Raw genomic sequence first — 26,154 nt, forward strand, 5'->3', positions numbered from 1 at the left:
CTGATATTGAGCATGGGCTGCCTGTGCGTGGTACAGTGTAATTACGTCATGATTTCCAAATGGCCTCCATATTGGATTTCTGGATTTCACCAAAACCTTCGTAGAAGCGCCAAAATCGAACGGACACTAAATAATACCACTAAAAGAACTCTAGTATGCGCTAAAAACATAAAAGGAAACTAACTGATCACATCATATTATTCCGAGATAAAAATTTTGAAAAAGTGACGAAGTTTCATGACGTTTGCGCAAATGTTAAAAACGTTATTCAGGTTCAAAGTCACCGCGTACAGATCCGCCTCCCCCGATCTACATATCGTTATCAAAACAAACAAAGAACTCAACGCCAGTGATTAATGATTTATTTCTACTTCAAAGTGAACTGTTCGGTTAATTGTATGGCTTAAAGCTGAACAATGTTCACTACAACAACTGGTGCAATTCATGAAAACTAAACCCCTTACAAATTCCAAGACACTCATCTTCGCGTTATGTTCTCTAACATAAGTTTAACTCGTAAAACTACAAAAAAATCATGCTGATCTGAAATACCCTGGGACCCATAAAGCTGGAAAATGTGCGTTGCCGTAGCTAGGTCTGCACTCCATTTGGCAACCATTTTGGAATGAAATACGGATAGGTCAAATAACCTCTTTCATTCCGCTGCCGATTCTCTTCCTGTAAGCGAGGCTGAACAACGCGCATGAGGTAACTATAGTAACCATTGACGAGGTTGACAGCGTTGTTGTCTTGCAGTTCGTTACCATAGTCAAACAAGGAATCGAAGCGGAAAACTCCCAGTGTGTTGTAACCACTACCCAAGATCTGAAAGGTTTAAAATCAAATCATTTATAATGTCTAACTAAGAACTCTGAAACCATCTTGGAGTTTTAAGAGAAACGTAAGGCAAGAATTACTGCGACAACGTACATGAACACCCATAATACACTATCATTTTCTTATATTTTCATATTATTACTATTATTGTAAATTAGCATTAATTTATGACCTTTGTAAATTAGTCTTGAAAAGTAATAAAGGGTCGTATTGTATTGTATTTCATTACATTGCATCGCATCGCATCGTATCGTATTGTATTGTAATTAAGTCGGTTCTCATTCCGGTGTCATATAAACGCGGTACGACGGTTCACTTTCCCGTGAGTCTAGAACAGGTAGCGCATGCGTAGTCTTCAACATTCCAATCCAAGATGGCGTCACAATCGCGTCGGCCAGCATAAAGTGTCCCTTCACGTGAACGTGGAATGAATTCTCAACCCTTCATGCAAACACAGTATGAAATCATAATGTCATACCGGTATCGAACTCGCACCGGTGCGAGTTTTCACATTTAAGGATCCCCTTACAAAAATTACGCTTCACAAAAAAAGTATTTCCTCTGCGGATACAGTTTTAAAGATGCACACAACTGCCTGCTACATGTGGTCACGTGGTTACATCGCACATGAGTTGTATCGAAACGTATAGAAATACACTTACAGCAGTGGTCAGCCTGTTCGGCAGTCGGTGGATTGAGAATTCTCCCTCTGCAACCCGAGTGTCGTTGTACAGTTTGGTTGGTTGATTCGGGGCATAATCTGGGTAATCAACCATGACGTAATTAACAGCAGCATGATAGATGGTTATTTGGGAAAGAATACGGCTCAGAATCTCACAAAGTTGTTCCTTCGTCTCAACACTGGTGGGAAATTCTTGAACCTGTTGAGGAGGAAATAAAGAAGTCACCCAATTGCGGCCAGCCTTGTCAGAAACTTATCAGCGACGAACAAGTACGGCGGGCTACTGAGGGATCCATATTGACTATTGCGATGGCTTCAAAGCGAGACGTTCGATAGCGAATCACCAAAAGTAGCCCTGAATCCCAAACAATATTCCACGCAGTGCTTCTTCTTAGTAACTCTAAACGACAGATACACGATGTTGAAGAACTGTCTTCCTTAATTTCGGGACATGGTGTCCACAATTAACGGTTTTTGTAACTAGCTACAGTTCTCGACACCCGACATTAGTCCCCTTGGCGGGGGTGTTCTGTGTACTACACCTTAATTACATAAGCGATATAGTTGTGAACCGTTGTTGCATGGGGTAGGCTTTTGCACATTATGCTAATATTTTTTTTTTCGAGCATTTCAGTAAGGCAAAAAAGCATTTTAAAAAAGCATTATTTGAGCATTTTAGTGGCGTTTTCCCCATAAAATCTGAGGGTTTTTTTAAAGATGAATAAAAATATTTTTAAGAGAAAATGACAAATGAAACTCGATAAACATTTTTTTAAAATGAAACGCCAAGCAGCCAATGTTGCATAATGTATTTGTTGTATAAATCAGTAATAAATTATTGATTTATTGCTGTAGGGTTAGTTTACCCCCTGTTGAGTTAAGTAATAACATTAAAGAGGAAGTATCATGGGGTTTAATTGACCTCTTTTGCTAAAAATGGTGAAATAAGACCTTCACTTTGCTACAAAATAATTCTCGAACAATGAGAGGAGAAAAATCAACTCGATTCTTAACAGGAACGACTCGTGATTTTTTCTAGCACATTTTGGAAACAAAAATACGAGAATTTGAAAAACATTAGCCTAATATTTTTCAAGTTTCAATCCATTGCGACCAGCCCTGTCCCTGGCCAGAGGCTCTAATCAACAGTTTTCTTGCACCAGGGTGATAATTTATAACATACCTAGACAACAATTTTTTTTGTTTCTGTTGTCAGACAAACATTTTGGGATTTTGAAATTACATCAAATTTTCGTGATACTTCCCCTTTAGGTAATAAAATAAGCAGGTGTATAATGTCTCACTATCCGAGCATTTTAGTGACGTTTTTGATGTAGACCGAGCAGTGTAAAAAATGGAGCATTAAAGTTGGAGCATTTTATTGGGGAATCAAAAGCGTAATGTGCAAAAGCCTATCCTGGAGTTGTGGTTTTTGAGCCGTTTTGGTCTAAAAACAAGAATGGATGCAAACCGCTTTAATATTTGGTCTGAAAGACTCGAGAAGGTATGGATTATGCCATTTTGTCTGAAAATGGATGAGTGTGAATTTTAGAGACCTGACCTGAATATAAATCTTTAAAACGGTATATAATAAATCTTCATATTCACCCTTCCAATGCCACCGGTTGGTCCCGTTCCGTCCAGGGACAGTTCATTGGCATAGGCCTGAAGTTCCTCGTCCTCCTCTACGTCTTTGTCTTCTTTATAGTACCTAAACACAAACAACTGTTTTTCTTAGATATGGTAATTAAAACAAATCTTGTGAAAATTCTACCTTTGCTAGCCTTGATATCCATTTCGTCTTTGGTATTTTAATTTGTTAGCCATGCGAGTCCGCCATGCTTTCACATACTTGCAATTGCCTTAATTGTATTAATTCTGTTGTGTGAAGTCCTGTTCTAGGAGAAAGACTTTAAATGGCATTTTCCAAAAATACGTTTTATTACGCATTTCAAAGCACTTCGTAAAGAAACTATGGTGCTGGGTCTGTGGGGATCCCATTCCAGAGTAAAAACGAAAGTTTGGTTTACTAAAGGTAAATTAGCAACTGTAAAGAGATTCGAATGCTTGCACTCGAATTTCTTTGTGGTGGCCAAAACTGACACTTCCGTTTGAGCGACACCTTACAGATAACACTGCTCGCTTGACGATATTGAGGGTGTGTTTGCAATTTACATAAAAGCAATTCGGAAATTTCGATTAATAGTTAACTGGATTTCAGTTTCTTTCCCATTCGTAACATTTGTCATTTTTGCCGTTTCAGTCTCTGATCAAGAATTGAGCCAAGCGGCAATGTAACTGGAAGTGGAATGTAATTTCGGTTGATCAGTTCCCCGAACACCATTATTCTACGGTGATTTCAGCCGGTTTTTTTTTTCTTCCAAACAGTAAACGCGTTAAGTTCTTCGGTGAATATTCACTCACAAGTTAACGTAATCTTCGACCATGTCTTCTATTACTCGTAGGATTTGGTAGCCATCATCTCGGAAAGGAAAGTACGGAAGAAGCTCAGTGTCATCGAGTCCACGTTTCTATTGAGATAAGGTAAAAATCAACACACTATTACACCGAAAATCAGAAAAAAAAAACGAAAGAACGAACGAAGAAACGAAGGAAAGAAAAAAGAAAGAAAGAAAGAAAGGAAAACAACCTTGCATTGTTCAAACTTGAATTATTAACGTTGTACTGCAAAACTTACACTGTTAACAAAAATTCATTTTCTGGAGATGTTCAGGGGAGAGATGATCAAAGTAATTTATTGAAGACGTGGACGGGATAGGGAGAACTGTAGTGAACAGGGAAGAAAACAGGAGGCCAAAAAAATTTATTGTTTATCCAGTCTTTCGCACCGAGTTAGAACTTGAGTCATGTAAATGTTTCCAATTTTTGGGTTCACAACAGAATCCTACAGTTAGGTATAACCATTCAAGCAAAATCTCTTGAACAAGACTTTCCAAGAAGTACTTTTTTTTTCTATTTGTTACCAGATATTGTTCCAGTTTTTATTGTCTCTTGCTCTTGTATTCCGTTTCTCGAATGTCATGATAATTTTTCGGACGGATAAGTTTTTTATTTATTGATTTTTTTATTCATTATTGGCAACATTTATCAAATGGTGCTTTTTTTCGGGCCCAAGAATTAATCGCAACTTTCAGGAAAAGAGCCCATGGCTGGGCTCAAGCAAACACGGGTTTAAACAAAAATTTCCGGAAATACAGGGAGATCCCCTCCTTCATTTCACACCTTTGTGTGCCTGAGATGCAAATGTTCGAAAATGTAGACGCCGTTCAGTCGTAGCAAGTTCGTGACTCAATCAAGCGTCATCTGAAAAAATATACCTCAAAATTTTATATCACCACAGCAATATATATAAGATATCAACGCCAGATTTGTTTAACAGGGTTTATTTTAAAAACTAAGACCATTTCATTGGTAAGGGCCGTAGAAAAAAGACACATGTTGTTTTTACGCTCTGATGGTTGATCGTCGACTCAAGGTGAGAACATGATTCCCAGGCAAGGCCCCTTTTATACCCAAACTTCCTGTTAAAAGCGACGTGTTGACCACGTACCTCAATGTTGGCTCTGTAGTCTGTTATTTCCCATGTGCTCAATGGGTATGATTCTCGAAGGAGTTGATACGCTCCATCGTTCCCATGAGCAAACAACAAATCTGCAAGCTTTGACTCGCCTAGTAGGTTAGGAACTCCAAATGTATTCGGAACAAGAATTTCTCTGCAGTGGTACTTGAGTATTTCGTTCAGCGGATGCTGGGATGGCAGGGTCCGTTTTACGATGACACAGAAGGCCTCTGCCATAAAATGAGACTTAAACAAAGACAAAGTTTATTAGAATAAACTGTTTAGTTTGTTATGACAAGAGTAAAAACTGGATCTAATAGCTGGGTTCCCAACGAGAGAACGTTGTTGAAAACACCCTTTAGTTTTCGCAGGTGCTGTTATTAGTATGCTACAAAGGGTGAATGGCTGCGGATTAATTTCTAAAGGGAGTAGTCATTCACATGGCAGCGTTCAAGACACAACATGTTTCTAACTCACTTTATGTTGATTTAACAATCTAAGAAATCACGCTCAGAGACAGAAAATGCTTAGATTGCAAGCACTTCTGCCATTACTTATTCCGCGGAAAAATATAATAATAATAATAATAATAATAATAATAATAATAATAATAATAATAATAATAATAATAATGGTTTATTAACAGATCCACTGGGTGGCTCTTCCCTGTTAAATTACATACAAAACAACATGACTCACAAGGAATGAAGATTTCCTAATGATGGCTGAAGGAAGTACTCCATCGGTGACAGAGGTGATGCGTTCAGTGAGTTCGATTCACCAGATAAGCCTGAAAATGTGGGTCGACCCTTCTCCGAATTTAGTTGCTATGATTGCGCCCACTATAAATACATACCCTTCCGAGGTGCTCCACAAATTGCGCATATCCTACATCAGTGACTTGAACATTAAGTTTGGCAAGCATCCAGTTGTCGCCATCTTTTGGAGTGTACACCGCCGAGTCTGATGAAAACAGTTTTTGTTTGAGAAAGTGTGCGCTTTAACGAATCGGTAGTTAATTACTTGCAAAAAATTGGGAAACTATCAACCATTACAAGACCGGTAACACATGTTATCAACTACCTTACATACAAGCAAACAAATATACCTCACAAGAGTGGGATGGGTTGGCTGATTAGAATCCCCTCCTTCCTCACTATTTTAAAAAAGCGTTTTATCTTCAATACATAGCCTTTACTGTCCACTAAAATAAGATAACATCTTGGATTATGGCGCTGCTGGAGGAATGAGTGTGGGATGAAGATGTCATTTAAGACGGCCGCCATTTTGATTTTACCGGAAACATTGCGGAAATTCGTGTTATATGTGGACAAGAAAATGAATACTTTCTGTTTTTTGCTGGCATTTTATAACTTTTTTAAAGCAGAATAGGCGCAAAATGCGTATTTTTCTTCAAAATGGCGTCAATAAAAGCTACCTATTTAACAATTATTCCACGAGAGCGCTTTGGATACGTCTGAAAACGGCAATTGCTGAATAATTATCCTCTCGAAAAAATATCACACTATTACTTATAATTATGTCCAGAAATCTACCTAACCCTGGATTTGGGTACTTCATATAAGGTAGACCTTTTTGACATTGTCATAAGACATAATGTTTGACAGAATTATTTGTATTTTAGTAAGAATTAAGGTTAGAGGACACCTTGTGATGTCTATCATGCAGTTCATGCATCTCATTAGCGTTAGCGTTAGTATCACTCCTCTTGTACATGTAAGGGATAAGGGACTTAGAGTAAATAGAAGCCTATTCCATGGCACTGATTACGTTATTTCATTTGTTTCCATTTGCCAAAATTTGAAAACTTGAGGTGCAAACTGTTAAACGTATTGCTAGAGTTTATTGTTATATAATTTTCATTTGCTTCATGCTGCAGAGCGTACGTGGACTCTAGTTGACTGATGATTTAATATTTTTTGACAACGTTTTTAAGATGGATAGATTTTTTTTCGGGATTACTGTGTGATTGGCATATTAGCGGAATAGTTTTTATACTTAACCTGGTGTGTAGTGCATTTGAATGGCCACAGGGACGAGCTCGTTCTGATATTTTCCTGAAACTTCCGCAGATGCAAATAGGGCAATTGGAGAGAAGAAGTCCCACATTTTACGACGAGGATCTCTTTCAGTGAGGTCCGTTGATCTGGGCAGGTTATCACAGAGCTCATATCGAAGAGCATAGATGCGCCCCTGAGTTATGGCCTGAAAAAGGATCCGAAGTTTATGAGGGAGACCAATGTCAACTACAGATCTAGTGTTGTTGAAAAAGTTGATTTTTGTGGGTAGTGTACTGTGTAGTGCTCTACCAACTATGTTGTCAGGCATGTAAGAGTGAGTGAGTGAGTGTTTGTAAACAAACAGGGCTGAGTTGCTCGAAGCATGGTTAGCGCTAACCATTGGTAAAGAGGTATTAAAACCTATAGGTTGTTATGGTATTTAACCTGGGTTAGCGTTAACCATGCTTCGAGCAACTGGGCCCAGATCCGAAGCGCGTGTACAGCACTACCCACATGTACGAAATGCGTACCTATTTTTAAGGATGCTATTTTGTCTTACGCTGTTTGGCAGCGTTTGATTTGTTTTGTTTTGGTTTGGTTTATTTTCACTAGATTGATGAAAATGTACGATCATCCGCAGAAGTCCACAAGTTGAAGACTCTATTCATATTGATTCCGTGCGTCAACCCTTTGCCGAGTATATTTATTTTTTAGAACTGATCTTCCCGTGAAAAGGTATGGCAATTCAACTTTGAACTGTATTAAGCATTCCAGTGGTCTCCTGAGAAAAACAATTAAGAGTTATTTGGAAGATTTCGGTTCAAACATTTCACAAAAAGATCAAGAAGTCACGCAAGGCTAGGGAAACATGTAGAATGAGCTAATTTCTGTCAGCACGAAGATAACTTCGTGACAAGCAATTGCGTGACAATTGTATTCGTTTGTGGAAGTAAGGGTTTCCAAGATACGATGGTTGGGATCTTTCCATAGCATGGTATAGTTAAGATTATTTCCTCCCTTCACTAATTCATGATCGATCACGAATTCGTAACTGGTGTTTGTGCACATATTACGTAGGCAGAAAACCACAGTTTCTGTTAATCGCATAATGCTGTGGGTGTCAGAAAAACTTATTTAATGCGATTCTTTTCTACCAATCAAAACACATGTAAGGTTAACATACGTCTTTCAAAGAGTCGTCAGTGTTCAGAGCTGCTTGTACAGCGGCATCCCAGTCAAAGTTAGGATTCAGTGTTTCTTTCAACTTGTTCCAGTCTAATCCGATTGGTCCTTGATCCTTGAAGTTTTCCCCTGGTGCACAGTTTCCCCATTTTCCTTTGTATCGTCCTGCTGTGGTTGAACACCAAGGTCTGTGATGGGCAACTGTGGTACACTTGTCATAAACTTTTCCGCGGTACGTAAAAGGGAAATTACACCATTCACCTCGTACCGTCTTGACACTGCAATCTGAAGATTCGGAAAAAAATTCATCAGAAATTCGTTACATTATGAAAGCTCATTCTGTGTTCTAGAGATAGGATTGGTGAAATCATGTTAAACAATCAGAATTACAATTCACGCAGCACACCCACAGCCATAACAGCCTCAGCCATAGGAATGAAACTGTGTTGCCGACGTCCCTTGCACACCCCCAGATAACTACATCCATGGACAGAATACATGGAGTCAATTAGAGCTCACAAAAATCCCAGACAAGCAGGATTAAAGTAGATCTACCTGATGATGATGAAGATGATGATGATGATTATGATGAAGTTAACGACGACGACTGACAACAGCGATGGTGATGGCAATTATGATGATGGGGGCATTACCATGACGTTGACGACGACGACAGTCGACGCTGGTTGTGATAGCGATAATGAAGATGATGATGATGATGATATTTGGTGGGGTGGTAGTGGTGATAAGCGGTCACTGCCTAGCCTTTGCACATCTACAAAAAAGTCAGAATTTTTTCTTTGCCGAACGAGTAACTGTGCTGACAGGCTTTCGCTGCTAGGCTGCGATCATGTCGCTGGAAAACGGGCTTTGGGCGACGAAGGAGTGAAAATAAGTGGTGACATGCTGCTGTATTTTAGGTTATGCGTGATTTTATTATTTCGAAAAAGTCAACTTACCTCCCTTCACGTTTTCGTTATATCCTAAAAAGCACACACAAAATAATCACAATGAATAAATTGTAATTTCAAAGCCCTGATCTATTCAAAAGTTTGAATTAATACTGGCGTTGAAATACTTAAGACTACTCTCGGCGTATTTCTGTTTTTCACCAAGAAAAATCTTTTAGCTAACACTGACTATCAAACTGAACTCGAGTGAGCGATTATTTCCAGTCAAAGCACTAAAACGGCAGTGTGTACAATACGAGTGTCCTTCCTTTGTCCTTATTTTGCGCGGCAAACACGTACTCCCACACGACAAACCATCAAACACTTTAAGTTGTGTCTTAAACATGACTTCAAGGCAACAGGCCATTTCAGAGTAGCTTTCAAACCTCATATTGAAAGCGAGGCCAAGTGCAAAGCTTTTCATGTGAAATTAGTTTTGTTTGCATATGAATGAAAACTAATTTTCATAATGAACACCATGCGTAGAAGTACTTGCGACCCCGCCACGTGTCTCCATCTCGGTGTCTATATGGTTACATGTGAAACATCCAACGAGTGTGCGTACGTGACACGGTCATGGGTCCTGTCAAGGACTCAGTTTTCTGTTTGTCTTACGCCGTGACATGATGAACATTGCATCTTTACAGACAGTTTGACAACATTTTTTGTCACTATGACTAAAGTTGTGACGTTCACAGGCGCTAACTTGAAAATACGATTTTTTTCAAACTTATAGTTTGTCTCGTGAAGTCGTCTTAAAGACGGTGCCTCCTTTGAATTAGCTACTGTGCCTACTTTCGGTATCTCAAGACGGATCCGAGAAACTCGAGTTTCTTTTATTAAGGAGGGTTCCCACTAAAACGAATATATTTTTGTGTTGTTTTTTACTATGGGGAAAAACAGATCTTAACAAGGGTTGTTTGAATCCAAAAAGAAAATAGGTGGTAACCAGGCACTTTTTAGATATAACTAAGCCTCAATTTGGAGAAAAATTCCTTCGTTGTTACAGGTTTTTAGAATTCAATGCTGCTTAATGATCTATAAAATGCGTGGTTACCTCCAATTTCCTTTTTGGATTTCAATCGGCTTTTGCTAAGATCTATTTTTCCCGCGTAGTAATAGGCAACGTCTTTGAGATCAATAAAAACAACAATAACATTTATTTTCGTACCTTTACAGTTTCCCCATCTGCCATCATATACTTTAGTAGTTGAACACCACGGTCTATGGTGGCGATCACTGGTACACTTATGATAAACTTTTCCACGGTAAGTAAATGGAAAATGGCACCACCTTCCATCAGTCGTCTGCACTGTGCAACGTTTTCCTATTTGATAGAACAGCAAGGTAGAAACTTCAATAAGGTAAGAATATCGTATCATCATCACTGCCGTTTTGGTCACTATATTATTTGTTTAATGGTCTAAGGTCTCATGAGTCTCCTTTAGCTTAGTAGTAGAGCATCCGAGCTGGTAATTGGAAGGCCTAGGTTCGACTGAACGGTTTAACGGTGATTTGCTTGGTTTCTCATTGATTGTAAGTTCTTCACTGATTGTAAAGCCACACGTATGTTGTGTCTAATTTTTTTATAAAGATTAAAGATTAAGACTCTTGATAAAAACGCTCGCATTTCCTTTATCCGAGTATGCCTGTGTCACTTTGAATAATACATCATTTTTATATTATTTTTCATCATCATTATCACATATGTAGCAATAACAACTGTGCATCATTGTTTCGGTAAACATTCTCATTATGATCGAGAAAATTCCTGATTATGTACATAACTGTAGAACTGATCTAAGGAAATTTGACGAGGCAGATAGTTGAATCACTTAACTCTTTTTTCATTTCAATGGTGCTGTCGTGTTAAAAGTGCTAGGTTGTTACCTGAAAGACACTGCAAAATACTACCCTAAATGTACTAGGCGCCCCTCATGCATACGCACAATTGCAGTCTATTACTCATGCATATCCTTACGGCCCTACCACATTGACCGACGGAAAGTTAGGCTAATAGTCATTTAATATTCGAAGTTCTCCTAGATCTTTTTGGATTTATCAGCAAACAGTGACACAAAAATAACAATACTTCTGCTCCCTTGTTCCAAAGACTCTTCGAAACCAACGGCGAATCTACTTTCTCCTTTTAAAAAACCATTACCGCCATACATGCTGTGTGTCCGGCACTCGGTTAAGTTCAGGAGTCTCCGTCCGAAACTCAAGAAACAATCCTATTTACCGCCATACATGCTGTGTGTCCGGCACTCGGTTAAGTTCAGGAGTCTCCGTCCGAAACTCAAGAAACAATCCTATTTACCTTGCCTACGAATAGTCACCCGCTGGATTGACATGGGGTTGCTCCCGGATAAGCGCTGCTGAGCAAAGTACTTATCGCTTATCCATTCCACTTTGTCGTTGTTAAAAGGCTCGTACCTGGACGCTATTCTGGCAGTTTCCTGAAAGGGTAAAACACAAATTAAATAAGGTTTTTGTGATTACGCTAGAAATGTTAGTTGTACTCTAATCCTTATAGCGTCGTTGACAACAGTCAGAGAACATATTAGGGATACAGGTGACAGAGTTTTTTACAACATCAGAATAGTCGCCAGGGAGAACGAACCCTGAGTGAATGATCAGACAGGCAATTGATCGACTGTGGATACGAATTTCCAGCGGTTTCCTTAGCGATACTGTCACTTTCGGCCACGTGACTTCAGTGATGAAACATTTACCACTCGAGTTTATATTTACAATTAAAATTGTAAATAACGAGTCAAGGTGGACTGTTCATCACTCGAATCTATTTCCGATGGTCAAATTACTCTAAAACTCTGTTGATAAGACCAAACATTCGTTACTGTACATCGGTTGCGTTCCAAGTTGCTCAATCAGCTTTGTTCGCTTGTTGTTACGACTGAGCCAATGTAACAATGTAACGAGTGTATCATATCGGTTAAAAATCGAAACCAGTGGAATGAAACTTTTCCTTTTCATGACAAGCATCTCAGCCACGTTTAAGAGTTTTCAACCTAACAGGGCACAGATGACGGTTTTATGAACCTTGTAAAATCAATAAAAACTTTGCTATCTTATAATATACAAAGGCCACTCATTCTTTCTTGATCTTTCGATACATGCGTTTTATATTTTTTACTTTAACGCAAGGTTGCTAATATTTAGCTGGTGTTCTTTTGATCGAATAGGTTAATTTTTTTTAAACAAACGAATCTCTAGACCTCCTTATTTTTATATAATGGTCAATGGAAGTTTGCCACTAAATGGCTGTTATAAGATGTTGCAGAGCCCTTGACCTGGAGCCCCTATGTCTCATACTAATGTCTGCACTATGCTGGATAGCATTTTATGCCGTTGTAAAAAATACTCCGGCTTGGTGTGAACAGAAGTGGTCTAAAACCGCCGCCATTTTCCCACTAGAATCCAATCCTCGCTCCTCGTTGTTGACTTCCTTTTCAGTTCGATTCTCTTTTCACAATACTTAAGGAAAGTGTAACGAGGGCGATGATTCACTTTCAAGACCGAAGCAGCGCAGCATCGCTTCGGCTCAAAATTCGATCCGAAATCGGCGTTTTGTGTGTGAACGAAAGCCCGATCCGATGTGTTTTTGGTGTCGACACAAGTGAGAGCTTTCCGGTATCTGAGTGTAGACATAGCCTTGGCCTTGGAGTCAACCCTTTTCCGAATAGATTTGAACTTTGGAGTGAACCCTTTCGCGAGTAGTTTTATCTAGTCGTGGGAGGGTTGACGCAACAAATCAATATAGATAGATGCTCCTAGTCATGGGCACCTGAATATCGTTATTATTTACCCCGACTACTGGCTCTAGTGCGTTCTGAAAGAACGCTGAAATTTTGAGGTATTCTGCCATGTCGTTAATCGGCTGTCCAATGGTGTTGTTGATGTACCCTTGTAAGATGTTTTCGTTGATTTTTAGGGTTTGAGTGAAGCTTGTGGTGTAGTATCTCGCGAAAGGGTCTTTGAAGACAATAGGTGCGAGTTCCGCCGGCGTCATGTTCAACCTGGCATAGCCATACAAAGCTGGATCATGTTTTAAAGTGAAGGTCTTCTTGTTTTGATCCAGGGCCGCCCCTCTTGCGGCCTTGCATTCTGGACTGGAGTTCTGCGGAAGGGAGACTTCACAGTGCAGGGCTACTGAATACCTGGAACAAAGGCAAAAAATGTTACGATCGTAAAGTTGCTAAAGCCAACGTTTAATAACAAGCCTTTCCCAGCACGTTAAGTTTCGGGATCGGTACTATCGAGGGTGCATGTCTTTTGTAGTTCAGATGTTATAAGAAATTTGGTCCCACTAACGACCTAAATGAGAAAATAAAAAAGAGAACATGAGAAAGAGAGCGAGATTTAAACTGCATGTTCATGGTCAAATCCAAGTTTAAGGTAGACTGGTCTGACCCAAATGGCTAAGGAGGTTAGGAGGTTAGTTTTCAAAGAAACTGCATGTGGTGATGCGTCGGTGGGGAGTACAAAAACTGTTTGGTAACTTGGCCATTGTAAAGAGATTCAAGTGCTGACGTTTGGAGCCTTAGCCCTTTCTTCATTGCAAATCACTACAACCCGTTACAGCTGTTTTGCCGTTCGCCTAAAGAAACAGTGTTACGGGGATTCGGTTAATGATATTTTGGTCAAAGCTGCCCAAATACTTCACAAAGTACCTTTGCTCAAACCTTAAAAAAAAAAAACGCGAGGGAAACAGTTAGTAAATTCTCCAAGCCGTGTAGTACAAACCATAATTGTTTTTTAGCGATTTATCCAAAATATGTGGGAAGAATTTAAAAACCGAAAGAATTTCTGTTCACCCTGTGCACTATAGCAAGGGTAAATTTTAACGAAACCTGAGCTTTTTTAAAAAGTACGCTTCCATGGAAAAAAATCGGCTGTGTTTGGCTCATTCGAAGTGACACTGTTAAAAATAGGTGACATGCTCCTTTAAAGAAAAGCAAATGTTAACAGATATATGAATGTTTGGTTTCATCTCGAAAGAGAACAATTGTTGCTTTTAAAATTATCTCTAAAAAATGTGCGGTTACCCCAATTTTCTTTTTGGATTTTAATAGCCCTCGATAAAGATCTGCTTTCACTGCATAGTCACAAACCTCACAAAATACTTCTTTATTAGCAGGCACCGTCCTTGAAGCAGTTGACAATTCGTGCGGATCACTGATGCTATTGTTGTGGTTAAGTGTCTTTTAAAGAAGATCCAAATGGTCGGCATAACATCAAAAAATCGCGACTTTGAGAAATACAACGACAGCTTTTAATCTGTAAAAACCCGTTTCGACGTCAGCTCAGATCATCAGTTACAACAAAGTTTGAAAACGTGTTACGGAGCGCCGTTCTGTAGCATCGCTTTTTGATTATTGTTTGATTAGATCATTGTTTACGGCGTTGCAACCATTCTGCATGCATTCATCATAATCGCGTAGCTTTCACGATATCAGACTGGGAATACAGATATTTCTCTTCTTACAATAAAGCAACGTGTAGTGTTTGGGTGTGTCTAGATTTGAGACAAATTTTAGGAAAGCTAGTTTGAACAAAAACAGATGCAAATAACGAAGTATTACTAAACATTTCCCTTGAGGCAAGTCCCTTGGTCCGACCGATGCTAAGCAGTTAGTGCTCGAGTCGCTTGATTTCGCATAATTAATTATCTACAAAATATTTAATTTGCAGTCGACAAGTTGCAAACGTTTCAATTGTATTGCCCATTTTGGTCTAGTGGGGGAGGGAGTTTTTTAATTTGCGAAGGAACGACTGAATTTTTGTTATTACTCTGTGACGAGTACCTTAGTAGTTTTTCTCGAAAGCAATGCATATTTGATCCCATAGTGACTAGTTATTCCAAACAAAAGCAGTTGTCAATGTTGCGAACTGAAAATATTTAGCAAAAAACAAAACAAGGCTCCAAAAGGCAGTAAAAACTAACAAATGTCGTAAATTTAAGCACTTCCTTTCTGTAGAAGGCAAATCAACTCATCAGTGAGCATTTGGGTTATTCAGCAAATTTCACGAGGCAGGCTCCATGCACCGATTTAAATCGAATCATTTCGAAAAAAAAAGTAAAATAAACCCAACTAATTTAACCATACCTGGCGACTGCTATTAAACCTCCCATTAACGACAGAAGTACGACCAAACGTTTCATCTTCGTCGGTAGCTGACGCTGTATATAAAAGCGCTCGAATTCAGTGTAGGATCGTACGTGTCTTGCTTTAAGGCGTCAGTGACTTTTAATATTGGCGTCGTTTTTTCACGGTTGCCCCGTTACAGATCATGTGATCTGCTCTAGGGAGTAGTCGCTTTTAAAATTGGCCATATTCACGCTACAGCATACATTATTTGCGCCCAAAAAGACAAAGGATCGATTCTCCTGAGAATATCACGCGGTTTGCATTAAGCAATTGCAAGCATATAGAGCGAACTCAAGGACTCTGGTGAATTGATTAGGCTCCATTAAAGTGTAAGTTATATAAAGGATATTTAAACAATGCAAACAACATAAACAATATACTTCACACTATACAACCACCGGCTGTTGTTATATTTTATATTACAAAAATCGTCTCACTCCAGCGGACACCCTTTGCTGTGCGCTTCACGCGTCAGTACAGCATACTCCCCGCTGGTGTCTCCAATGTTCCCAGGGAAAGGGGGGCCCCCTGGGATTCTTTGGTGGGAGTGCGCCGTCTGACTCAGGAACCGTATCCTATTTCAGACCTAAGAATGTAACTTTCCATGCACGTACGTTTTCAATACTCGTCTCTAAAATCGTTGGCCATTTTCAAACATGGCACATTCTGTTTAATCGAGCCTTATCAGCGTCAAATGAATTTTGGCCTCTCTTTTTCTTCACTTTCTTTTTTCTCTTTTTTTGGAGGAGAAAACTGGATTAATATTCAAGTTATACGGTTTCACAGTCTCCTATTAAAAATACACCACCAATATGAGACCAATATGTTTAAATGTTTAAATCAGTCCATACATGTTATCAGATCAGAAAACCTTAAAAACACTTAATTACCAAGACCAGTTTTAAGGCAAGAAATTTGACATAATTATTTCTTTATCTTCTGTTTCCGATAAGCGACCAACCAAGTGGATCATTGAAAAATCATACAGGACTAAAACGCCGCAAACTGCATATCTTAAAGTACTACAAGAATAAATTAAATGCCGCCAGAAGGTTCTTTTTCACTTTCTTTCTCGACCGTTACCTAGGTTATTTCAATCAATGTAAAAAATTCAACAAATGAACTAAGCTGAGTAACTAAAACGTGGTCTTAATGTGAAGTTCTGTAAACATAGTCAACGCTGAACTGTAGATACAATATAAACTGGATTCGGTCACTTTCTTTTCACCATATTAATTGACGGACTGGTTATGAAACTTTGCCATAAGAACAATGTTGGAAGGGCCACGACAGTGCACAATCCCTTGTTTGAATGTTCTCACTTCAGTTGAATATCTTAACACGAGCGTTTCTATTGGTCAGTTGCTCCAACACATTTCAAAATCTATTGGCGGCGTCTGTGCAATGTCAAGGCCAAAAATGATAACAAAATCATATAACAAAGAAATTTGTCAGGCCAACTAGAGTCTCTTGGTTTTAAAATAAGAGGATCACGTTCACTACATATTTAAATGTTTTAAACTAAACATTTTCCAGTCAAAGTTTCACACTCTAGGTAATTGTCTTAATTTAACCTGTTTTGTTGTGGCTAAAGCAAGGTTTTGTTTGCGGGTTAACTTTAAAAAAAAGCATTGAAACATCCTTTTTACTAAATTTCTTTCTTACCTTTCCTTTCACAGATTTGTTTCTCAGCGGAAAGTGACTGTCAACGTTTATGTATTTCTTTTAGTTGTTTATTAGCCTGTATTGTTATGTATTCCTACTGGGTTATTCAGCCTCTTTGTAAACCACTCCTTGTGAATATCACGCCACTTAAATAATAAATAAATTTAAAATAAATAAATGGGAATTTCGCTGGCACATCCACAGAGTGGTTATTCGTCCACTGTTTCCAGGTCAAATTGGAATTTGGAAATGTTGTTTTTAGTGGAGGGAGGAAAACCGGAGAACCCGGGGAAAAACCCTCGGAGCAGGGACGAGAACCAACAACAAACTCAACCCAGATATGGCATCAACTCCGGGAAACAAACCCGGGCCACATGTGATGGGAGGCGAGTGCTCTACCAATGCGCCATCCGCCCTGCTCCCCTACTTGACGACTTGACGCTGGAGGCTCCCTCCGCATACTGTGTTGTGTTGTTTGCGTATAACTTATATTAGAAATGTTTTCTATTCGGCTGATCGTAGCGAAAGAGAATAGAATATATATTTCTGGCTCGTAATAAAAGTGAACGCAACTCGTCCTTTGTTATTCTAAGGCATCGTCCAATAGATCTTACCCACGACGGCAAGCAAATATAGATGTCTGTAGTTAACTTTCCTTTCGGCTTACCTTGTGGTTGTAAAGAAAGCCAAGAAAGCTAAAATAAGCTTCATATTTACTTCTTGTTGAAGAGTCTTCAATAGATTGGCTTTGTTGTACATTTTATCTTGTAAGTAGTTTTCTTACCTGCCAACTGAATTTAAATTAAAATACAGCTTCTCAGGTAGGTTCATTATACTGCACTGTTGACTTATACTATTGACAAATCCGCCAATCAATCAATGAATCCATCAATCAATCAATCAATCAATCTTTATTTTTTTGTGATAAGTAATGTCTTAGTATGATGAGTTTTAGAATTATACACTGTTACCTAGCATCATCCCTTTTCTTTTGCTGGACGCGACAAAAAATTGTAAATTGAACTTATTCATCATCTGCGTGTTATTCTTATCGAGAACAAAGTAGCCGTTTTATCAAAAGGGATTTGCTGAATGCAAAAATTACAGAGAGATTTAGGGCTCGACGTTTCGGAGTCATAAATAAGTTTATGAACGCGGATATTTAAATAGGCTAGAGCCTCTCTTTTCTTCACTTTCTCTTTTTTCTCTTCTTTTGCTGGAGGAAACGTTATTAATATACAAGTTATACGGTTTCACAGTCTCCTATTAAAAATACACCACCAATTTAAGACCAAAATGTTTAAATCAGTCCATACACAGCTATTTCAATTAACGTTGTCGGATTAAAATCAAGCTAAAAGACAAGACCGCAATGTTTTGTGGGATTATTTTTTATAAATAATTTCATCAAAATCATCCCTGCACGTGCAGGTCATTGTACTGCTAATTACAACCTATTGTTTTCTCCAGGCATGACTGATTTTGATAAATTTATTCATCAAAATCCCACGTAAACTTTCGGTCTTGTCTTTTAGCTTCATGCTTTGAACCGACAACCTTAGTTGAAATGACTGTATGTCTTCAGACCAGAAAGTAAGTAAATAAGTAAGATCCTTTATTTAAGGACGGTGCCTACTAATATCGAAGTATTTTTGTGCGGTTTATGACTATGCGGGAAAAGCAGATCTTAGGAAGACCTATTAGAATCCAAAACGAAAATTGGGGGTAGCCACGCATTTTTCAGAGATAATTAAGCAATAATATCTCTAAAAAGCGCCAAAATATGAAGCAATGTATGGGATTTTTTCCTAAATTGAAGCTTAATTATCTCTGAAAAATGCATGGTTACCCCCAATTTTCTTTCGAGATACCAAAAGCGTTTGCTAAGTTCTGCTTTCTCCGCATAGTTTTAAACCGCGCAAAAATATCCCTGTATTAGCAGGCACCACCCATAGGAAACCCGAGCACCTCAAGATGCGCAGAACGTATGCGCAGTAACAATAGTAGGCACCGTCCTTAAACACGATGTGAATAAAAGCATTACATGCTTGAGGGGTCGTGTTAACTAACTATTACCTAATTACCCTACAAAACGAAATGCATAAAATACATCGAATGGATAATCAGACTTAAAGGTAAAAGTATGACAATGTAAAATGTACTTTTGTAATTTTTATGCACTAGTAAATCTGAGTTTCCCAAATGTGGGATCGGATTGCACCTTTCTGTGAAATTACTTAACACCACAAGAGTCGTTAAAATAATCTGAGACAAAATTTCATAACACAGCGCCTCTATAATGAATAAGAATTTTTCATAAAATAGGTGGAAAATCGTGGAACAACGGCCTTTTTACATCCTCTCAAGTCATAAGGACTGTTGCGCCGTACGGCTAAATCTGAAATCGTTGAGGGCATATTATCGCTAACTATGTTGTAAAATAGTTTAACGAGAATTAGCCTTCCAGCACAACAGTGTAGTGCCTGCCGGGATTTAATGTGATCCAAAACACTTTACCGCTTTAAAGGGGGGGGGGGGGGGGGGGGGGGGAGGAGGAGGGCGGCTCTTCTTTCTAGCGTCATTCTATTATTTTATGCCCAAGCCAATTTTCCTTTTACTTTGACTTTTGTGATTAATTAAACTTTGTGCTTTCACTGTTGATAGCTGTTCTTTTTATGCATGTTGATTATCTGAGGATTTGAGCAATTTAAAAGATTTGATAGTAAGGGATAAGAAGCGGATGGCGGACACATATCAAATACCTGGTTTACACACTGATAGTGACTTCTTGTACATCACCTCTTGTAATATTGACTTCTTTTCTTTGCCTGGCCACCTGTGCCATATAAGCCCCTAGCTTCGGCATCTCATTATAATCTCTAGTCTGTGCTACTGATTAAAGACAATTAATGACTCTAGGAATATTTCTCCTAAAGAAATATTTCTAGTCTCTAACTAAAATTTAAGAAAAGAATACAGGAAAAACAATCTTTGGTTGTGGCCCGAAGTATTTCAGTGAGCGCTTAAAATTAAAGCGTGTTTGCAAAACTTATGCGCTGTGAATTGTGAACGAATTACACCAGTCTAGCACAAAATGTTCAAAACAATTCATGATTAACTCTGTGAATATTTCTCGAACAGAAATAATTCTAGTCTCTAAGTAAACGTTAACAAAAGGAAAATACAGGATAATAATGTTTGGCTGTGGCCTGAAATATTTCAGTGAACGCTTTAATTTAAAATTAGAGCGTGTTTACAAAACTTATGCGCTGCGAATAGCGAATGAATTAGAGAAGTCCAACACAAAATGTTCAAAACAATTCATAACTCTGTGAATATTTCTCTTCCAGAAATAATTCTAGTCTCTTAGTAAACGTTAACAAACGGCGAATACGGGAAAAATAATGTTTGGTTGTGGTCCGAAATATTTCAGTGAGCGCTTTTAAATTAGAGCGTGTTTACAAAACTTATGCGCTGCGAATAGCGAATGAATTAGAGAAGTCCAACACAAAATGTTCAAAACAATTTATAACTCTGTGAATATTTTTCCCACAGAAATAATTCAAGTCTATAAGTAAACGTTAACAAAAGGAGAATACAGGAAAAATAATGTTTGGTTGTGGTGCGAAATATTTAAACGTTTACTGCGTGTTTACAAATGTGCTATACGAATGAATTACACAAGTCCAACACAAAACATAACTCTCTGAATAGCTCTGTGAATGTTCAAAATTAATTTATCCACGAATAGTTGTCGTATGGCAACGATTTGAGTATTTGTGTATAATTTGAAGTGTGTTAAATACGGAAAATTACCGACAGTTGCCTGCAAAAATGCATTTAATTTCTATGCGACTTGCGAGTTGCTTACTCACCCAGCTCACCACATGTTTGTTTTCAACTGGCATTTCGCCTGTTTGTTCGTCGCTCTCGGGGTTTAAATTTGCTTATTAGTCGCCTGCTTTCTCGACATATGTAGTTTGACAACATATTCAACGAATACAAGAAATTAGTGTTCTTCAAAATTCTCGTTTGTTTTCTAAAAGAAGTAAGCCATCCCACTACCCGTCGAAAAAACGCGGGTTGCCGCACAGGCAGAGTGTGACATTTCACAATGGCTTACATAGAGAGGCGGACGTACGTACGTACGCCGGACGGACAGTGACGTCATAACCAAAAATTTTCGCATACATGGGTTTACCAAAATTTCTTATCAATGGGGCTCCGCGAGCGCGCCTCCGGCGCGCGGAGCTCCGCTATGAGGTTGGAAAGGTTGAATAACTTACCATTTAATGCCGTCAAACTAAATTTTGTTGCCATTTTTGTATTTTGTTTAGCTAATAAATTTCTCTTTAGCCTCCCTGGCGAAACGCGGGAAGACATCTTGTTTCTCTTCGGTTGCTCGGAGGTGAATACTACTTGGCTAATCACCTCCGAGCTAGCCAATCAGCGCGCGCGAAAGGCACTATTCACTTGTGTGGTATATACTAATATCCATTATACCATGCCCCACAAAAATGGAAAGTTTAGACGTCCGCGATAAAGGAAAAGATCCCATAATTCAGTGTGCTTGTGTTCAATAAAACAATTATTCCGCTCGCGCTTGTTGGATACGAACTGATTATATAGCCAACTCTATCGTCTCGTATCTAACGGATGCTTGTGGAATAATTGTTCCATGAGCGCGCGTTGGATAGGTACGTGCCTCTTTGGCTTTAATCACCTCATATCCAACAAGCATGAGTGGAATAATTAAAAAAAAAGAAATGTTAATATTTCTTGCTAATTTTGCTTTGCAAGTACAACCCGCAGAAGACAATTTGATCGTCGCTATTTCTAGGGCATGGTATAATGACTCATAGACCATGGCCCGCTTAGTGAGCCAATCAAATCCCTTGATTTGCAGTATCCAATGATCACGGTTTTGATAATTGTTAATAATACAGTTTTCTTGCATAATTTTCTGTTTCTATTCGTTGTTCATACAGAGCCGCGCCCAGTACGTTTGTAACACGTTGCAATAAATTCGTTTAGTGATTCACTTCGATATTTTACCGACGAAGTCGGGTAAAAAGTTTCTTTGTTTTCACTTTCCGAATTTTTTTAGTCATTGAAGAGGAGATGAGCTAGAAGAAGTGACAGTATGCCACTTTACGTTCACGTTGTTCGAATTTGTGAGATGTTTATTCCAATCAACTCCTAACCTTATTTCTCGAAGATATTAGCAACTTTGCTACTTTACATTGAGATGAAACAAAATAATGTATTTGTAAAGGTTTGCAAAGGTTGATTGTATTTGTATCGGTAACCAAAACCCGCATTTTACTTCGGTATCCATTAGGTGAAGCTTACAGTTTTGTTGAAAGTAAATATATGAAAATTCACACATTTGAATTGTGAAAGAAAAAATGAATAAGTGAATGATCATCGCGGTTATAAACGCAACTTAAGCAAAGCCTGAAAAAAAAATTGTTTGTGGCGCCGTGAGCTGTCTCCTAGGTACCATCTTCCGTAAGAAGCAACCACTTTGTGGATAACCGTTTTATCTCTCCCTCAAATGCTGTTTTAAAAAATCTCTCGCAAGCGAACACTGCTGGAATTTCTTAAGCGACCTTAAGCGACCAAGACCAGTTTTAAGACCAGAAATTTGACATAATTATTCCTTTATCTTCCGTTTCCAATAAGCGACCGAAACGCCGCAAACTTCATATTTTAAAGTACTACAACCATAAATTAAATACTTCCAGAAGCTTCTTTTTCACTTCCTTTCTTGACCACTACAAACGTTATTTCAATCAGTGTAAACAATTTTACAAATGACCAAGTTGAGTAACTTAAACTTGGTCTGAATGTGAACTTCTGTAAACACAGTCAACGTTGAACTTTAGACACAATAAAAACTGGATTCGGTCAATTTCTTTTCACCGGGCCTTGTGGTCCAACTAAGGTCTCTTACTATTACAATAAGTGCATCACGTTCATTACATATTTAAATGTTTAAAACTAAACATTTTCGGTCGATTGATCGCAAACTTTCCAGTCAAAGTTTCACGCTCTACCTCGGTCATCATCCTAATTAATTTAATCTGTTTGTTGTGGTTTTAGCAAGGTTTTGTTTGCGGGCTAACTTTAAAAATAAAATTGAAACATCCTTTTTCACAAATTTCTTTCTTACCTTTCCTTTCTCAGATTTTATTCTCATCGGAAAGTGACTGTCGACGTTTTATATATTTCTAGCTCGTAAAAGTGAGCGCAACTCGTCCTTTGTTATTCTAAAGCATCCATTCGTCCAATTGCTCTTTTACCCGCGACGGCAAGCGAATAAAGATGTAGTTAACTTTCCTTTCGGCTTACCTTGTGGTTGTTAGCAAAGCCAAGAAAGCTAAAATAAGCTTCATATTTACTTCTTGTTGAAGAGTCTTCAAATGATTTGCCTTGTTGTACATTCTATCTTGTAAGTAGTGTTGTGAATTTGAATTTAAATTAAAATACAGTTTCTCAGGTAGGGGCATTATAGCGCACTGTTGACTTATACTATTGACCAATCTGCCAGCATGCTAAGTATTGTTTTAAGTATTCATGATGAGTTTTAGAGTTATACACTGTTACCTAGCATCATCCCTTTTCTTTTGCTAGAGGCGACGAAAATTGCAAATTGAACTTATTCGTCATCTGCGTATTATTCTTATCATGATCAAGACCAAAGTAGCCGTTTTATCAAAAGTGATTTGCTGAGGCAAAGACATGCAAAAAATCAGTACAGAGAGGTTTAGGGCTCGACGTTTCGGAGTCATCTTGATTCCATTATCAAGAGAATATACAGTTATGAACGCCGATATTTAAATAGGCTAGAGCTGAAAATTAGCATACTAATGGATGGTTAAACAAATACTTTAGGGCAAATTTTAGTATCCATTAGTATTATAACAAAGCAAATCATTTGAAGACTCTTCAACAAGAAGCAAAGATGAAGCTTATTATTAGCCTGATCCAACCGGTTGTAAGGAGCTGTTACATATAGTTACTCGCGAGGACGTTTATATGGAGAATGCAAGGAACGATCCGAGGAAGTTATCTTTTCAACATCAAATATCGGTGATGACTCAAACATGCATGATAATGTTACCGGTGTCGGGTAACTGCGTCTATCAATCAATTAATTTAGTTTGTCGGTGTTTGCGTTGGTCAGGTGATAACTGTGTGCCTTATAACATAAGTAAATGCAAAGAGTTGTCACCATCCGTAAAGCTAAGGTCGACTTAGATGATAAGACTTTGTTCTATGTAACACGCTGACAATTATCATCATCATCACCATTTTCACCATTTTACTAAAAAGTACTTTTTCATATTGTACAGGGGCAAACTCCCCGCATATAGCGAAAGTTAATCGAGGCGGGTAGAAAAAAAATAGGTTACACTATTTTAACATTACAGATGAATTGAAATTCGGTAGCAACTCGACGGCAGCCAATAAACAACTAAATAAACATGGATATGGATTGTTTCGTGTAAATTAAACCTACAACTTATAGTACACGACACGAAATATAACATAGGCGTTTAAAAATCCTACGACAATCTCACGCAAGCACGGAAAATTTAAATAACGAGAGTGGCCTGTATGTGTAGGCAATTTTTTTGAATGGCGTGACCAGCGCGCGCTACAAAACTGAGTCTCATGCGACTGAAGTCGTAGGACAGTCGTTGGACCGCTGAAATCGGCATAAAGGCTGATTACACATATAAAGTCTTTTATATTGTTTTGGGTACACAAAAAGCTCCTTATCTTAAGTGGTATATTTTAAGACTGCAGGTTTACGAGTCATGTGCGATGTAAATTAGTTGAATTAACGTTTCTTTGATCGATCTTATGAGCAAAGATACATATCAAATGATATAGATATTCGCCCGGCTGCTAGTAAAACAGGACAGAAAAATATTTAAAGCCACATCCCCGCAGAATTCTCCGCTGTACAATTTGATGCCCAAAAAGAAGGTTTCAACCTACAACCTGAAACAAACGAAGGGAAACATCTTCCCGGCAAATTGAAGTCCTCACAGAACGCTCCTAAAATTCAATAACTGATTGATATGTTAATTATAATTTAGCCCCATTTGCACTTGGGAAGCGGGAAATTCTGCTTGGTTTGGATACACATCAATCAAATGTCAAGAAAGAGAACTTTTACTTGAAAACGAAACTGATAAAAGTTAGCTTGTCATCTCGAGGCACTGCGTTCCTTCGGTACCTTATGAGCTTTTTATACTTCACATTAAAAAAGGGTTAAATTTACGATCCCCCAACTGTAATCTCTGATGAGTGCAAAAGTTCCAGAAAATCGCTCATGCCATTGTCCTAGCAACGTTCACTGACGTTGGTGCTAAATAATAGTAACCGCAGAAACCAGAGAGCCGATATTAATCTGTAACAATGCTTGAACTATTAACTGTGTAAAATTTCGGTACTTTCTCCTTGTAGAAAATTTATCAACCTTTATTTTCGCTCAGAAGTGTTTATAGCACAAGTGCCAGTGGGGCCGAACATTAAACCTCACAAAGAAATAATTTATACTGAACATAACAGGCAACTGTTATGCAAATGATTTCAGGCCACTTTCATCTTCTTAACTTTAAGCAAATATTGTGAACATTTTAGTGCGCTTTCCTCTGAAAACAAGAAGGAAAACTTGCATTGTTCGTACTTTGGATTCCGAGAGAACGGGCAACATGTAATCCTAGGTAATAATAATCCGTGATGTACCAGGCTGCCCACTAAAACCCCTAGGAAACGCATTTCAGTCGAACTATAAGTCATTTTATAGCATAGGACTTGGATTAAGTACTGAAAAGCTTAAAATGGCGGCGGTTGAGGAGCTGTGGAATCGGAGCATCGCCAGAAAACAAGGACATTTTGCTCCCGCATTTATTGGTCAGCGGAATCTCGTTGGTCAGCGGAATCTCCAATCTCGTACCTAGAGTCCTCAGGCTTTTTGGTCAGTGGGTGGGCGCCAGGAGAGACTCTGGAGAATTCAAAAAAATTTAAATTTTTGGACTGGCTGCCC

General features: G+C 38.4%; 1 protein-coding gene across 3 annotated transcripts; it reads right to left on the bottom strand.

The window, feature by feature from the left end:
• Positions 1-345: 345 nt before the first annotated feature.
• Positions 346-23,525, bottom strand: LOC146458310 (polyunsaturated fatty acid 5-lipoxygenase-like). 3 transcript variants are annotated; one of them, XM_085090767.1, is made up of 13 exons: positions 23,445-23,525; positions 13,082-13,433; positions 11,573-11,711; positions 10,424-10,579; positions 9,262-9,285; positions 8,304-8,587; positions 7,124-7,325; positions 5,956-6,062; positions 5,091-5,345; positions 3,944-4,050; positions 3,128-3,230; positions 1,500-1,718; positions 346-825 (listed from the first exon to the last, which is right to left on the bottom strand). In XM_085090767.1, the coding sequence occupies exons 1-13, from the start codon at positions 23,486-23,488 to the stop codon at positions 592-594; spliced, it is 2,226 nt and encodes a 741-aa protein (XP_084946893.1). In that variant the 5' UTR covers positions 23,489-23,525; the 3' UTR covers positions 346-591. The 3 variants fall into 3 exon arrangements, with proteins under 3 accessions (XP_084946893.1, XP_084946891.1, XP_084946894.1); XM_085090765.1 differs by lacking the exon at positions 23,445-23,525 and adding an exon at positions 17,758-17,887; XM_085090768.1 differs by lacking the exon at positions 23,445-23,525 and adding an exon at positions 15,384-15,609.
• Positions 23,526-26,154: the final 2,629 nt, after the last annotated feature.

The sequence above is a fragment of the Pavona decussata genome, unplaced genomic scaffold, assembly GCF_977016875.1.
Source record: "Pavona decussata unplaced genomic scaffold, jaPavDecu1.1 SCAFFOLD_233, whole genome shotgun sequence".
Lineage (NCBI taxonomy): Eukaryota > Metazoa > Cnidaria > Anthozoa > Scleractinia > Agariciidae > Pavona > Pavona decussata.

Excerpts from the sequence above, each read along its gene's own strand:
- LOC146458310 (XM_085090765.1), bottom strand. The coding sequence starts at position 17,849 with ATGTACAACAAAGCCAATCTATTGAAGACTCTTCAACAAGAAGTAAAT. Across the intron at positions 11,712-13,081 it reads CACTAGAGCCAGTAGTCGGG|GAAACTGCCAGAATAGCGTC; the intron begins GTAAATAATAAC and ends TTACCCTTTCAG. Across the intron at positions 4,051-5,090 it reads ACTACAGAGCCAACATTGAG|AAACGTGGACTCGATGACAC; the intron begins GTACGTGGTCAA and ends TTATCTCAATAG.